General features: G+C 37.9%; 1 protein-coding gene across 2 annotated transcripts in view; it reads left to right on the top strand.

The window, feature by feature from the left end:
• The window catches only part of MYO6 (myosin VI), a 110287-nt gene that overhangs the window by 56440 nt on the left and 37869 nt on the right, over nucleotides 1–15978 (top strand). For both annotated transcript variants that reach the window (XM_065681396.1, XM_065681395.1), the window contains exons 10-15: nucleotides 212–292; nucleotides 3021–3201; nucleotides 5577–5721; nucleotides 12381–12538; nucleotides 13510–13601; nucleotides 13885–13957. In XM_065681396.1, the coding sequence (XP_065537468.1) occupies nucleotides 212–292; nucleotides 3021–3201; nucleotides 5577–5721; nucleotides 12381–12538; nucleotides 13510–13601; nucleotides 13885–13957 (730 nt within the window). The remainder of the gene's footprint in view (nucleotides 1–211; nucleotides 293–3020; nucleotides 3202–5576; nucleotides 5722–12380; nucleotides 12539–13509; nucleotides 13602–13884; nucleotides 13958–15978) is intronic.

The raw sequence follows: 15978 nt of genomic DNA, 5'->3' as shown, positions 1-15978 counted from the left end.
TGTCAAAATTAAGAAGCTCACAATAGAATGTTGTTACTGTTGCACTTTGGTAATTTTGTAGATGTAAATAAATTCATTTTCAGGGAATGGATTCTGAATACCTAGTGTGTTGCTGGTATCAAATGATTAAATCAAGCTGTGTAGATCAAGCCTTAAGTAAAAGCATGTTTTCCTTACTCTTAAGTATACATTTCCACTTTTTTTGTTACAGTATTTAAATCGAGGCTGTACCAGATACTTTGCTAACAAAGAAACAGACAAGCAGATTTTGCAAAATCGCAAGAGTCCTGAGGTATGTTCGTATTTTCAGTTGGTTTATATTATTTAATGCAGATAGAGTTGAAAATAATGATTACAGTTTTACAGTGTGGAATGAAATGTTCATTTTACACATCCTTATAAGTCTAAATGGGTATTGTCAAAGCTGGTATATTCAGAACTCTGGTTTTGGAGTTCAGTCCTAGCACTATATTTTAACAACTTAAAATCCCAAATGGAACAGATTATAAAATTGTTTCATTTTCATTCTTATATAGCACTTAATGATGCAGCTTGTATTCTATGCAAAACAAAAACCTATCCAAGACTTTGTAATTTTCCTTTTAAATCTTGCTACTGCTAAGAAGGCCAGGTTGGACAGAGCCTTGGGCAACATGGTTTAGTGCGAGGTGTCCCTGCCCATGGCAGGGGTGTTGGAACTAGGTGATCCTTTGGTCCTTTCCAACCATAACTATTCTATGATTCTGTAAGTAGTAGTTTTCTTTGCAGAGCTATTTTTACTGTCTGGATTTTTGAAGTGATGCTCCAAACTGTTTTATAAAACAATGTAGTCTCACTTCCAGCATAAGTCTATACCCCTTCGCAGTACACTGCTTTCTTTATTGTTTTTTGTTGTCCCTTGCCTATGAATTGTTACTTACAGCAGAGCATGGCATTTCCTGAAAGAAAGTGTGAAATGTTAAAACATTCTTTCCTCTTGCTCCAACTCTGTTTACATTTTGAAAAACTGGAATTACCAGAATTTGTATCATTTAATCCTTTGAGCTTGTTCACATGAGGACACTAAAGAATTTGATCTGAATTAACAGTACGTCTGAATTGGAAGTTGTTCAAACACTTCATTACACTTCTGCTCTGTTCTCTAATGTAATTTTCATCTCTTCATACCTAAGGTATGAATTTCTGACTTGTATAGCTGGAAGATACTTCAGATCTGAATCAAGTCTGTACTTCCGATTCAGTAGCAGGGCAAGCTGCATATACATGTAGAAAAATACAAAGATAGCTTTACTCAAGAGCTTCTCTCCCAAAACGACCATGCCATCTCTTTTACCTTTGAGAAATTGGGGTTGAGCTTGTATGTAGCTCACGCCTAGCTATGAGACACAGTATAGCTCAAGTCAATGTTGTAATGTCTACTTCTGGATTTATAGTGTTTGTATGTTGTAATGCTGAGCATTTAATGCCAGTTTCTTTTGCCTGAATGTAGGCTTATTTCTATAATCATGGATGGTGAAGAGTGACTTAACAGAAACGCTGATTTGGTATTACCATGAGGCACAAAGCTGGTAGATATTTATTTCTTGTCAAGCATATTGACTTGGAGATTTTTGCCTCAGTTTACCTAATTTGCCTTAAATGAAGTTTTGTAGTAAAGTTTATCATTTGTGTAGGCGTAAAGTGTCAATATTTACTTATTCTTGCTGCTGGAAGATGAACCTGTGCAATCTGTTACTGATGTGATTTATAGGCAGGTGTTTTGTCATAAAGTGTGCTCTGTAAAGGACTTGATTTGAAATAACTGTCTAAACTAAAACATACTGACAGAGTAATTCTGAAAATATGTTTTAGACATTAAGTAGTGGAACTACTATATGAGGCCATACTACATAATCCCTTCAAATTCACAGCCATGTGAATTTGAAGGCTCAATAAAGGATTAAATTCCAGTGATATTTAAACTTAGTCTAGCCACTTAAACAGGAAAGATATTGCATTGTTCAGGTTTTTAAATCAGAAATCTAGTATTTGCTCTGTCATTTCATGAAAAATAATTGTTTATTTTAATAAAAGTAGTTGGAATAGTAAATTAATACTTAAAATTATTTTTGTGTTTTCCTTATCAGGAAGATGAGGTGATCATTTTACATAATTGAGATGTAGTTTAATTTTACTGATGTGTCTAAGTATTGTGTGAAGTGAATTTTTCAGATGCATGTGGTGTTTTGATGAAAATTGTGTTAGCTTATTTGACATTAGGAGGCTTCTATTTAGTTAATGATCCTTTTTAGTTGAAAACATTTTAAAGTAACTAAAAATGTAGCTCAGTCTGTGCATGTTCAGTTACTCTTGATTGCATGCAGTTGTGTTACTAGCTACTATTTAAACCCATTAATAGTTAAAATGGCTTTTGATGTATTTAAATTGGGAAAATCAACAAAATGTTAAATTGGTGTTTTAAAAGTAGCTGGTATTCTTCTAACCCATAGAGCACTGCAAACAACTTTTCTGTTTCTTAATCGCATTTGCAAGTATATTTCTCTAAATAAGTCTGTTTAGAATAGGGATAATTCTTCCAGTTCTGGTTTGTCCTATACTCCTTTCCCATGGCCTTTTAGACTTTCTGACATACTATCACAAGGATGTCAGTCTTCCTTCAACTGCTAGAGGGTAGAAGCACTCCTTTATTTAAATGTTTAGATAGCTCCCTAGCTGGAGTCTTCCTTTCCGCTGCTCACTATCCTGTATTCCCATCCTTAGCTGTAACATTCTCCAACTTCTGCTTTCTGAAGATAGTTTGAAGCTTTCTTTGAAGTTTGAAGATCATGCTTCAAAGTGTTAGCAAATTAAAACAAATTAGAGTTCTTGCAATGAAGAGCTCTAATATCTTTCTACTTAGTTTAGCATGCTTTTCCCTGCTTTTTGTTATGTTTTGGTTTTTTTTTTTTCTTGACTGGTAATAATTGCATTTACTTTAAAATCATTTACTGAATTTTTTTGCATATCTTGTTATTTTATAGTATCTCAAAGCAGGTTCCTTGAAGGATCCACTCTTAGATGATCATGGAGATTTCAACAGAATGTGCACAGCAATGAAAAAGATTGGACTGGATGATGCAGAAAAGCTTGATCTGTTTAGAGTAGTGGCTGGTGTCCTTCACCTTGGAAATATTGATTTTGAGGAAGCTGGGAGCACTTCAGGTTAGAAAAAACAAATCAGTTTTCTGTAAAAATACTGAAAATGCCTCGTTTGTAGATGATTCCTGTCCACATGAATTACTGCTTTAGAAAGTTGCCTTGTGCTCAAGGGTAATTTAGTCTTAATTCACTCCATTTTGAAGTCAGGTTTACCTGTTTATTTTAAAGTTGTAATTCTTTACACGCTTTGAAAGCAAATAGGTTCTCACTGAAATTGTTCAAGAAATTTTTCATTGCAAAGTTCGATATAAAGATATGTTGGTATAAGTGTAACTGAGACTTAATAGTAGAATGTGCAGGAAAGCTGTGGCAGGGGGAATGAGTACTTTTGAAACAGTTGTTTTTACCTTAGTACTGAAATCAGCATTTCTAAGGTAAGAACTGCTGTCTATAGGTTCCTCAAAGACTGAAAAAACTCACGTTCTAGATATACTACAAATCTAACTATAGTAGAAAAAAATATGTATGTAGATATTTATCTTCAAGATACACAGATACAGTGGAATTGGTTCTTCTTACTCCTGCTTCAAGTATGTGTAGCTGTTGCCAAACTTGGCAAAGTTGTTAGGAAGGGCATTTACAAGGTGCTTTTGAATGGTAAATTGAATAAGTATTAGCCTTACAGGTTCACAGGCTCCCATCCCCGGGCACAGAGTCACCACAGAACTGTACAGACACTCTGCTCAGAAGAGATTGTAGGAGGTCTCTAGTCCAATTTGTCCTCAACAAAGTAGTGCCAGTACAGAATTCAGACTGGTTAGTTCACAGAGAAGGGTTGTCACAGAGAAGGTGAGGGTTGTTTTATTGTTTGTTTGGGTTGGTTTATTTTTGGTGTTTTTTTTTTTTTTTGTTTGGGTTTTTTCCCCCACTTTGGTCAAATCAGAACCTTCCCAGTATCAGTTCATGATGTCTCCATGTTCATGAAGAGAACGGAAATGAACATGATTAATGTGACTGAATCTGGGAAAACATTGGAGAAGAGTAGTGGCTTCATAGGGCTCAGCAATAAGCTGACAGGGAGCTCCCTGTTTGAGCTTTCTGTGATAAGGGATTTCAGGATTGACAAGGTGGGACAGAGTGAAGAGGGTGCAAATGTGAGTGCAGAGGCAGTTTCAGGAGGCAAACAAACAAGGAGAGGAAGAACCGCAGACAGTGAGGAAAGTCAGGATTTAGAGAAGAGGACACCAGAAAACTTATTTTCTCTGAATTTGGAATTTCAAATCTTTTCCCCCTGGAATAAGTTACTGAACTTCTGAAATGTTTGTTGCAAATACAGGCTATATTCTGCTCTCACACTGTGTATGCACAGGGTGCACTACTCCAGGCAGTGAGTGTGGCTCTTACCAGAGACCCTCTGAAGTCCTGTTGCTGCTTCAAAAACTTGGGAAACACCAGACAAAAGCTGTTTAACTACAGGACAAATGGTGTTTCAGAGCTTCCAAAATCAAGCCACAAAAGCCTCAGTCTTTTAAGGACTCCTTTTACCTTTTGTTTTTTCTTAGTGTTGTAGAGCTAAGGAATTCGAATAGTGTTTCATTAGTTTTTTATCCCTTTAGGTCTCTTTACTTACCTGTAAAAATAAATTTGAGAACAACAGGAGATGTAATCGTGGCACATGTAATTAAGTGTTAGATTTTGCTGAAGTGTTTGAGTGCTTCAGTTAGAGAGTTATGAACCTGTAGTAACTGGATGAGCTCTGGCACTGAGGCCATGGTGCCAGGCAGAAGATAGCACGCCTCCCTGCTGTTTACCTGGGAAAATGTAAGTGCTGGGAGCCTGCTGCGCCAGACACTTCTGTGGCAGTGCAGGGAAGTCTGGGGGATTGCAGGAACACCTAGATCCAGGTTACATTGCTGCAGTTAGTTGCTAGGCGTTAGCATTTTAGCATTTTGGTGTAGTTCTTTCATTTACAAGTGGTTTAGCTTTTGATCAGCTCATGCTTAGAACAGTATCAAAAAAATACAGAATTTCACACATAGTTTTGGGGTGGGCTTACCCCCCCCCTTTTTTTTTTTTTGGTAGTTTTTGTTTTGCCTTTTTTGTTGTTGTTTTGGGCTTGTTATTTTGGTTTTGTTTTGGGGGTTTCTTGGTTTTGAGAACTGGCTGTTCACATTTAATACAGGAATTAATTTCCAGAGGCAGTCTTTTAATTCCTTCAAAATTTATGTTACTTCTAGTCGCCATGGCAAGAGCATCACCAGTTCAGTGTTTTTCCCTAGAATTTCCCATAAAACGGCCCAAATGGCAGCTGTTGAACTGACACTAGCGTGTAGGCTGTAAAGCAGGCGAACGCGCCAGGGCCTGTCCGCCGCGGGCAGCGCCTGGCGGAGGCGGTGTGCCGGCGGTGTACCGGAGCTCGGTTGTGCTGTTGCTCGCAGGGGGCTGCACGGTGGGGCCGCGGAGCGAGCCGGCGCTGGAGTGCTGCGCGGCGCTGCTGGGGCTCGACCGGGAGGACCTGCGCGGCAGCCTCACCACGCGCGTCATGCTCACCACGGCAGGGGGCGCCAAAGGAACGGTCATCAAGTGAGTCCTGCGCACGCCTGGCCGCGACGCCCCTCTCCTTCCTTCCCTGCGGCCCCGGGGTGGCGGGGAGGTGGGGAAGGGGGCTGGCGGAGACGCGGGTACGGAGGGGTCTGCCTTGGTGTGCTCGCAGGGGCGCCTGCAGCAAGTGCGGCCGGGGGCCGGGTGCCGTGGCACCGGCATAGCTTCTCTCCCACCTGCCAGCCTTCGCTTCGCGCCCCGGCGCATCGCGGTCCGGTCTGCCCCCTGGGACGGGGTTTGTCCTCCTCCCGTACCAGCGGGAAAAACGCGCTCAGACTCCCCCTCGACGAGTATAAGCCGAGTTGCAGTCAGCGCAGGCGCAGCTGTTCATGTCCCTTACTTAGTGGTTGACACAAATACAAAAATACAAACACCATGGTACTACAAAAATCTGAGTCTGCAGAAGATTTACATCCTTAGTCCCTTCAAAACGGCAACAACGTGCTATCCGTTTCCATCACGCAAATGATAATTTAGAGATGACAAATTAGTAACAGGGCTTTTTTTTTTTTTTCTTAATTACTGGGTTTTATTTTCCCAAAGCAGTTGATCCAAATGCACGTTTTTAGATGCCTGGGCTTGCTTGTTTTGTTGTTATTAGTTTATTGGAGTATTATCTTAATTTTCATTGGGAAGAGCGGCAGTTGTATGATGCCTGACTAAAGTGCGTTTCATTTTCAAGAAAAAAACAGCTTTGAATAAGTCGCTATCACATATTACGAAGTCTCTCACATGCCAGTGAGTACGCTGTGTGGCAAAAGAAAGCATAGCAGTCAGCCTGTTAAATCCATAGCTCACATTGAAAGTTAGATATGCTAGAAGATCTAACAGGTACACTGTGTCAAGGATTGTTAATGCTGTGCCTGAAGTATATCAGAAGATACTTGGATGCATCTTTCTTTTAATAGAAGTAGTGGAACAGGGTGAATTTAAGGGAAAGGTTTTTTTTGTTTGCTTTGTTTTTGGGTTTTTGTTGTTTTGTTGTTTGTTTTTTTCTGTAGCTATTAAGAGTGCATCACTATTGAAGTAAATATGACCTTAAAAACTGTGATTATCCCTTTCATTTTGTCAGGAAGCTATTATCAAGATAACTGCCTAGGCACAGAATTAGGGTAGTGTTTTCTTTCTGTATGTGGAGATGTTTCCTTTGTTCTAGTGAGAAACCTCTAACTTCCACCACAATTTTTTCTTCTTGAGATTGATCCCATTAGCATGCAGGCTGTCAGGGATACCAGTTAAGCTACGTGCAACTGGATCGTGTCTTTTAACATTTAGGTTTCTATGTTGTGTATTTTCTGGAGGTAAAGAAAACACCGCATCAGAAACTGAACTTGGGCTGAACAGTTTGGAGGATGTTGAAAGGGACTGTCAATGTTTAGCTGAATGCATTAGTCTTTTAATAGAGAAACTGATTGGCAGTCAGTTCAGTCATTGGAAGAATGCACAGGTACTTCCTATTGACTTACGGAAACAATCAGATTGTTTCAGTGAATCAGAAATACAACTTTATGCATATTATACCAGAAGTTTAATATTTGAAAGCTAAGAATTCTCTGCATTAATGTGGAATATATAAATTCCTTGCATATTTTGTCTTTTGAAATTTATTACGATAATTTATATTTATGTCTTGTAGTATGAAGTATTTGATAACATTTCATAAACTCATGGACTGAAACAAAGTAATAGCTGATTGATTTAACCTTTGCATGTCACTGTGGCCAGTAAGGTGGCAGGTGTTAGTTAATGCGTGCTTATGTCAGACTTCTGAGGTGAAAAGCGGACCTTTGAGAACTTGAGAGCATCAGCATTTTTAGTTCCCAAGTGATGTAATGGATTAAAGTAATGAAGCTTTCCAGTGGTCAAGAACTCATTCTGTGCAGGAAAAATAATCTTGAACTCTACCTAGTTTGAACCAATAATGATAAATTAAAATACAGTAGCTTTAGTGGAGACGCTGTTCAGTGCCTGCTTCCTAATCTACACGGTGAAACTGATCTTCCTGGCCAAAATTTGAGCACAGTAAGCCATCAGTTACAGCCTGTGCTGTTTTAACATCATGGGGTTTTTTTTAGGGAACACAGAAGCTCTTCTGAATTGAGTCATATTCAGGAGTCTTAAGTTTAGCATGGGTATAGGCAGTTGTTCCCAGTAAGACATTATTACCAAATAGCTGATCTTTGAGGTGTATTTCTAGTAGAGCAAACAAGTAGCTTTTTGGTGGTCTGTTTATTTCTGTACTTTGAAAGAATGGATGTTCAAGAGTTGGAACTTCATAGTGACTACCATGGGAAGAGTTATAATGCTGGGACAAATAGTAAGTAATGACTGGGGAGCTGTTATTCTGCCTTCAGTTAGAAGCTCAAGATCTAGATCTCTTCATAATGCATTACTGGAAAGTGGTTATAAATTCCTCTTCTCCCTGTCAGTTACTAGAAGTTGAGACTCTTGGTTGCTATCATCTTGCTGCTTTATTAACTGATACAGAAAGTTACAAGTAATTTTTGCCTTGTAATGACCTTTAACATGTAGGACATGGGTCTTGCAGGTCAAAGTGCCTCCAGTGGCCAGTGTTTTCCAGGTTTTACTGTTTGCTGTCTTCCAGACCATGTCTAAATTGACCACAAAATCTTTGGTGTATTCATCCAGGATAAATTTTAGCAGTATTATGGACAACATTAGAGTAGAAAATTGTACATAATACAGTAGAGATGGTGCTCATATTAGCACAGGGCAGTATGACAATTGCAGGTTTTGAAAGTTAGTAACACTTTTTTTACCTAATTCAACTTGTTATCCACGTTCTCTGCCAGCTCATTGCTTACCTGATTATTCTTCATCTTGCATTTGCATTTTTGAATTCTCCTAAGTATACCATCACACAGCTTTACCAAAATTTATCTTGTGGATTTTTAGATTGTGTTTTCAATTCGTGAAAACAATTTTGTATGCTGATGTTGTTACCAAATTTTTCTGCTTTCTTAGTTCGGTATTACCAGACCATTTTTTGAAAATGCCCTTACTTTCATATTCCTTTGAAGTGAAAGTGTTAAGGAGAAACAGAAGGGGGTTGAACAAATCATATCCATGTCAGACTCAGATGGCACCGCACTGGAAATGCTCTCGGTGAACTGTTGACTCATCCTCTGAGAGCAGATTAGTTTTGTCTGTTGTACACATAACATATAGATAAAGTGTTTCTGTATAGTTTCACATTGAGAACGTTTGATGGCACATAGCAAGCACTAAAGCAAAGGTTTTTCATGATATATAGCTTCCTTTTCACCACATCTCTGTCAAGGAAGGTTTCTTAAGAACAAATTAAATTTTTGATACAGCTTCAAATTCAGTTTGGATTAAGACTGCAAAGATTTTCTGTGCGGCATATTTATCCTGAAAAGCCTGGGGCGTTGCTAGCAGTGTACTGTTTCAAAAGTCTGCAAACACAAGAAGCTATGTTCCCGTGGAAGTACTTCATTTTTCCCCGATGTTTTATTTTGTGGATAGCAAAAATTAATTCAGAGGTCTCCTTACGCTATCTCAAAGGATTAATGCATTAAGCCTCTTTGTCTAGCCTTTTCTAAACTTGTGCAGTTAAAAGCAAACATATGCTAACAAGTACACAAATATCTTTTTCTCGTGCCTTACTGCATGTACAAGGAAAGTGGATTATAGTGTTTTAGGTCTTTATTAAAGATCCACCGGGTTTTTCCACAGTAGCAATAGTTTCTAAATTATTTGATTGCCATCAGTATTAGGGTTTTGACAAGTACTTTATTTTATTTTGTTCCATCAACCCAAAGAGCCACTCATTTTGCTCTCTCTTTCTTAGGGACCTTTTATGTGCAAGTAGATCATGTGAGTCCTAGCAGGTCACAGTGAATGAATAGCTCAGCTGAAATCACTGGGCTTAGAGTATAACAAAGGCTTTGTTCTGCTGGGCACAATGGAGCCAACAAGGAACAGTGGGAGGGTGATGTTAAATACTATCTCTTTGAATTTTATTAGATACTAATGTGCAGTGGACTGCCAGGGACACTTGACAGCTGCACTATGTTTATCTGTCCCTGTTAGTCTCCCAGAAAGAGCATGATGTTGGCTGATGTTTTTGCCATCCATGTGAAGTGTGTTTACAGACAGAAATTATGTGTTAGTATTCAAAATCCAGTACACCTGTTAGACTGTAAATGCACTGTACTACTCTTTTGCTCGGTTTCTCCATTTCCAGGAAGACTTTCAAAAAGGATTCCATCATCATAAAGTAAGTTATTTTACAGTGTGCAAAATTTAACTTACATCATTCCAGATCTTCCAGCTCCTTTTGTAGTACATTTTCTACCAAAATGTAGTTTTCTTGGATGGTGGTACCAGAGCCTCTGTTGGAAAAATACTGTGTTTAAAAAAAAAAAAGAAAAGGTTTTTCTATAGGTTTTGGAACTTTTCTCAAATTACAGATGTGCTGCTCATATTCTTTAGTTATGTAGGCCTTTCACTAGGTATGGTTACTTCATCCAGGCCATTTTATTTGTAAAGCAGTAACTATTGGATGACAGTAATTGATGGGTATCGCTTCACCTGCTTTCTCTCCCTTAATTGTTGTCAACCATGCGCAAATTGTGCATATTTTAATTGCAGTTTATGTGTTCTGGAAAATGTTTGGGGACTGCACAGAATTGTCCACGTGATAAATCTAGCCCATGAAATGCTTTCCCTTAGGCCTCAGACTCCTTGGATTGCTGGAAAACGTGCTGAATAAATTAGTATGAAGACCAAACAAGTTGGGGGGGGGTGGTGGTGGTTGTTTTATTTATTTATTTTATTTTTTTTTCCGCAACCTTACCAGATAGCTCTGAATTTAGTAAAATTTTTTCCCTGTTCCTTACATGTAGCTGATGAAAGGAGAAGGTGAAATGGAGAAAGGAAATGTATTTTTTTCCTGGTCATTCAGGAGGAGGAAAGAGATTCCTGTGTTAGTGTGCAGACCACAGGAAAGGAGGAGCTGAGCTGGGAGCGAGATCATGAGGAGGAAGTTACTCATTCTGAATGTCACTTCTGTAATAGGACTATTTTGTATTACCTGGCCCAGTGCAATTTCAGCATTATTTTGTGATTCTGTACTTCAGCTGTGCAAAATGCATTGCAGGGATACATTTACTTTCCGTAGATTTCTGCTGCATACTATGAAATTTAACAATAAGGTTTTGTGCAGCCTCTGGAGTCCTCCTTAATAATGGCAGAATCTGATATTTTTAAAGAACAGGGCGGTTTGATAAATAAATTCTCTAGAAGTATGACTGCTGTGTTGTTAGGAAAAAAAAATAAACGGCAAGCATGAATGATTTTAGTGTATTGTATTATGTAATAGGCCTGCAACTGACATGTGGGAATTAGTATTCTGATCTCTTAAACGTATCAGAATGGAATGTAAAGGTACCTTCTTTCTATTTATAAGATAAGATTTCTGTCAGTACTAGTTACCTTAAGATAAGTCAGGAGATGCTTAGCAGAAGACAAGATTGTGTGTTAAAGCTAATTACTATCAAATGTAATGTAGCTTCAGGCATCCTTAGTGAACGGAGCCTGATTCCCTGACTTACGCAAGTCAAAATAGAAAGTGATCTCCATCAGTCTCATGTTTCTGTATCAGAAGTACCATCCTCGAAAAAATAAATAATAAATATGACTTAGTTTAGTGCTTGTGAATTCTGGGAAGTGAAGGAAGTAATGCAGTATGTATAAGCTGTTGTCATGGTTTAACCCCAGCTGGCAGCTAAGCCCCACTCAGCTGCTCACTCTTTTCTCCCCAGTGGGATGGGGGAGAGAATTGGAAGGGTAAAAGTGAGAAAACTTGTAGGGGTTGGGTGGTGGGTTTTTTTTGTTGTTTGGTGTGTGGGTTTGTTTTTTGTTTTGTTTTTCCTTGGGTTTTTTGTTCGTTTGGTTTTGGGTTTTGGGGTTTTTTTTCTTTGTTTTTTGTTGACTGCTAAACTGGGATATAGACTTGTAATAAATAATCACAATGCAGAGTAAAGATTAAGAGAGAGAGAATAAATTATCATCTCTTAAAAGGCCTCTCTTTCCAGTCTTTAAAAAGAACCCTTATTTTGGAATTGCATCTAACTTTCACACTCCCTTATCTGTGTTTTTTAATATCTTGGTGATTGACCTGCAGCCTTATAACCTTAGTTATAGCCCTTATTAAAGCACAGGGACAAAGATGTCAGAGCAAAATTGAACTATAGGTTTTATTGTAACGAAGCACCTCAGAAATAAATAGCTGAAGTGTTTTTTGTAGATGGAGCTGTATATACTTTAAATATCTTTCTCTGACAATTGTCAGTGTAGTTTCTAATTATCTAATAAACAAGTATGAAAACATCTGCATTTCACCTCTGCTGAGGATAGTGAAACATTATTGTTTATGTCTGTAAGTAGGATACTTAGTCTAACTTGGCAAGATTGTTTCCTACCTAGGCCTACAGCTCAGGTTTAGCTTTTCCTTTTTGTTTTTGTTGTTTTTTTTGTTTTTTTGGTTTTTTTTTTTTTTTGTTTAATTCGAAAGACTTTTTTTAAGTTTAGGGTCCAAGCTCAGTATTTCAGAGTAAGGAATTCTGAAAAATAAGATCTGTATTTTTGGTTTTTAGGGTACCCTTGAAAGTGGAACAAGCAAACAACGCTCGTGATGCCTTGGCTAAAACGGTGTATAGTCATCTGTTTGACCATGTAGTGAATAGGGTAAACCAGTGTTTTCCATTTGAGACTTCTTCTTTCTTCATTGGAGTTCTAGATATAGCTGGTTTTGGTAAGTATAAAAAAGAAAAAATAATTTCTTATTGTCTTTTATTGCCACCAAAGATTCAGTGATAAATTCTGCAATGGAGAGTGGGAGTGATTTTTTTGGTGGTTGTGGAGGGGATGAGTTACAAGGACTTAAGAAAATATCAAGAGAGCAGTTAAAGCCTCGCTTTACAGAGACACAAGAAAGTAGAGGAGGTCTAGAGCTTCTCCTGGTGACCTAATAACACTAACAAGCATTAGTGTGAAACTAAGCATCTTTGTAATGGTTTCAGATTCCTGTAATGTCTACATACACGCACGTTTTGAAGGACTAATAATTTGGAACTGTGGCTAGCTAGTAGAATTAGGAAAGATATTGTATGTGCGTGCTCTTTCCCCATTCAGTCCTGAGAAGATCACGGGATACTAACAGCCAAATGAAATCTCCAAATTAAGATACTGTTTCCTGGAAGGTGGATAGTGCTGTTACAGATTTGGACTTTGGGCTTCTGGTTGCTCCAAGAAAGTGGTGGGCATTGGTCATTCCTGGAAAGCTTTTGTCCAGTTTTAGGGACATGTTTTCAGATTAGGGCATGTTTTATGGTGTGCTCTCACCCTGCCATGGTGGCCCATAAAGAATGAACCAAGGGAATTTTGGTTTTCAGGTCTCTAGAGCTATGGTATGCTATGCCAGCCTGTTGTAGCATGGATGGGTGAGGATGTATTGGTACAGTTTTACTGTATGGTAGCATCTTGCTTTGGTTTGCTGCCAGATAAAACTGTTATTTGTCTTGGAAATATGATCTGTTACATTATTTTTATATCTATTTTATTCACAACTTGAAAATCTGTGAAAGCTTGTATTTAACTGAAAGAAAATGGATATAGATCTGAATACATCTTCAAGTATTGGTACTATGAAGCTTCTCTTATTTATTCTTTATACAAATTCTTGGAACACTGGTTTGTCATAGAAGTTTAATTTCTGTTTTTCAGAATACTTTGAACACAACAGTTTTGAGCAATTCTGTATTAACTACTGTAATGAAAAACTGCAGCAGTTTTTTAATGAAAGGATTCTGAAAGAGGTATGTTAAATTTAATTTTATATTTGAGGATTTATTTTTTAAGTAGGGAGATACCTAAAGTGGCACTGCTTTCAGTATGACTGCACATTATGCTTAGATAAAAAAGAAACAGTTGACAGCTTTCCTACTGTGTGACATCTAGTTGTGTCAGAAAAGAATATAGCTCTTTAAAAAGCAACAGTCTTTTTTTCCTCTTCTTTTTTACCATTCATTAAAATGAAGCATCCATATGTTGAATGGTGCTTTATCTTTTCAATTACTTTTTTTTTTTTTCCTTTCTTAGGAGCAAGAACTTTACCAAAAAGAAGGACTGGGGGTTAATGAAGTGCGCTATGTAGATAATCAGGACTGTATAGGTATGTACTTACTGAAATTTCAAGCTATTCATTAGTGTCATGGAGGAAAAAGCTTCAAGGAGAAAAAGCAAGATATACATAGTACTAGTAACTTAATGCTTATAATGACTGTTGCAACCTTGTGAATTCCTGCAGCTTTGCATAACATTCTAGTTCTGGTTAGGAGCGGAGCCGTGTTGTCCTACAGTGTGTGTTAGCTGCAGCTAGGACTTGTGAATTTCCTGTGTGTTTTCCTAGAAAACTAAGTGGAACCCCTAAATAGGGTAAATAAAGAAGGGTTTAAGGTTGTCTGGGGAAAAATATTGCATGAATTTAGGAAAAAATCCTATCCCATTCTCACCACCTTTTTTGAGCCAATGGGGAAAAAAGCAAAATCCATAGGCTGTAGATGTTACTGCTGTTTTTATGTTTCCACAGACTGATGTATCAGAAGCTTAGATGTTGTTGCTTCCCCCCTCAACACATGTTTTCTCTGCATTCAACTTGTGTTTTTCAAATTGGTGTATTAGGAACAAATGTTCATCTTGCTATTGCATTAACAGTAATTTACTTACGGTAACTAGTAAGACCTGGCTGAGCAGAGGATTCAGAGTGACAGAATTCAACATCTGTTGGAAAATGTCGTGTTCTTCCGAGGCCAGGATGGGGCTTTAAGCATCTTGGCCTAGTGGAAGTTGACCCTGCTCATGGCCACAGGGGTTGGAACTAGATTATCTTAAAGGTCCTTTCCAACCCACGTTATTCTGTGGTTCTACGATATGATTGTATGATCCCTTCCCACCCAAACCATTCTGTAGCCCTGCTGAAGAAGTTTTTGCCCTGTCAGATGGGACTGTAGAATCGCTAACTGACTTAACTAAAGATAACTATTGTCAAGTAATCCTCAAGCTGCCTTGTGAAAAAACAACAGGAAGATATTTGGAGGAGGGAACAAAAGCATAGCAACAAAATAAGTGTCTTCTGTGAATACAAACCTTTACTCTCTTCTAGTGGTTTAATAGTGTGTCTATGGGCCTTAGCCTGTTCCCAAAAATGTTGTTACAGTTAAAAGACTTGTTCCCTGGGGACTATTGGAAGAAAAAGTCTCACTCTGACTCGTAGTGGGGAAAATGGTTCAGGTTGTAAAGCTCATTGCCAAGTTGTTGTCTTTTCCTGCCCTAGGAAAGGTTTGGGCAGCTTACCTAAGAATATAAGTAGCAGTGCCATAGTCATGACCCTTTTTACTATTCCAGCCAACTCCACCACAGATTTGACACATTTCTTCATTATATAAATTATTATTAAAAGTTAATAAATTACAGCTTAGTTAAACCACATGTATGCCTTTTCTTCTGTTTTTGTGTAGTTCAGAAAAAAGTATCTTCTACAGCCTTTTGAAGTGAGTGAGAAAGATAATGTTGGTTTATGTGTAAATATGCTTTTGTTTAAGATATTGGACCAGGCTGGTAACAGCAGTGAAAATGTACAGATATTAAGTGCCACAAAAGAGAAGGATATTATGTTGGTATGAAAAATTGCTTAACACTATGGACGAATCTTAGAAGCAGTCATTAGTAAGTTAGAATGTGTGGATGGAATGGTAGTCATCTCTGTAGCTAAATTAGCTTATTCAGATTTTATGAGTATAAATTCTTTGCATCTAGGCTGTCTCTGTGCTTTATATATGGCCTCATACTGTTTAAAGTCTGTTTTGAGAGTTCACAGGCATTGCTGTACTGCAAGTGCTAGTCATTTCTTCCTTTCCATAGAAGAAAATTAGGTAGTAAAAATTCCTCTTACAATAACACTTTCATAGATAATACAAAAAGGTTTTAAAAGCTGCAAAATTCTTGTGTGTAATAGTTTCAAGGGCATGAATTTTTATGTGAGCTTTCAAGGGCTTTTGTATATGTATGTGAAAAGTTACTTGTAAAAAGTTTGGAAGCCGCTACTGTATGCTGAAGTCTGATCTGCTTTTCTTAAATGCATTTAATTTTACTTCCTGGATCTTGTTGTGAGTGGAAGTATTTGCCTTGTAATGC

This window comes from Lathamus discolor, chromosome 5 (genome assembly GCF_037157495.1).
Source record: "Lathamus discolor isolate bLatDis1 chromosome 5, bLatDis1.hap1, whole genome shotgun sequence".
Lineage (NCBI taxonomy): Eukaryota > Metazoa > Chordata > Aves > Psittaciformes > Psittacidae > Lathamus > Lathamus discolor.
This window is presented reverse-complemented; position numbering and strand designations above follow the sequence as displayed.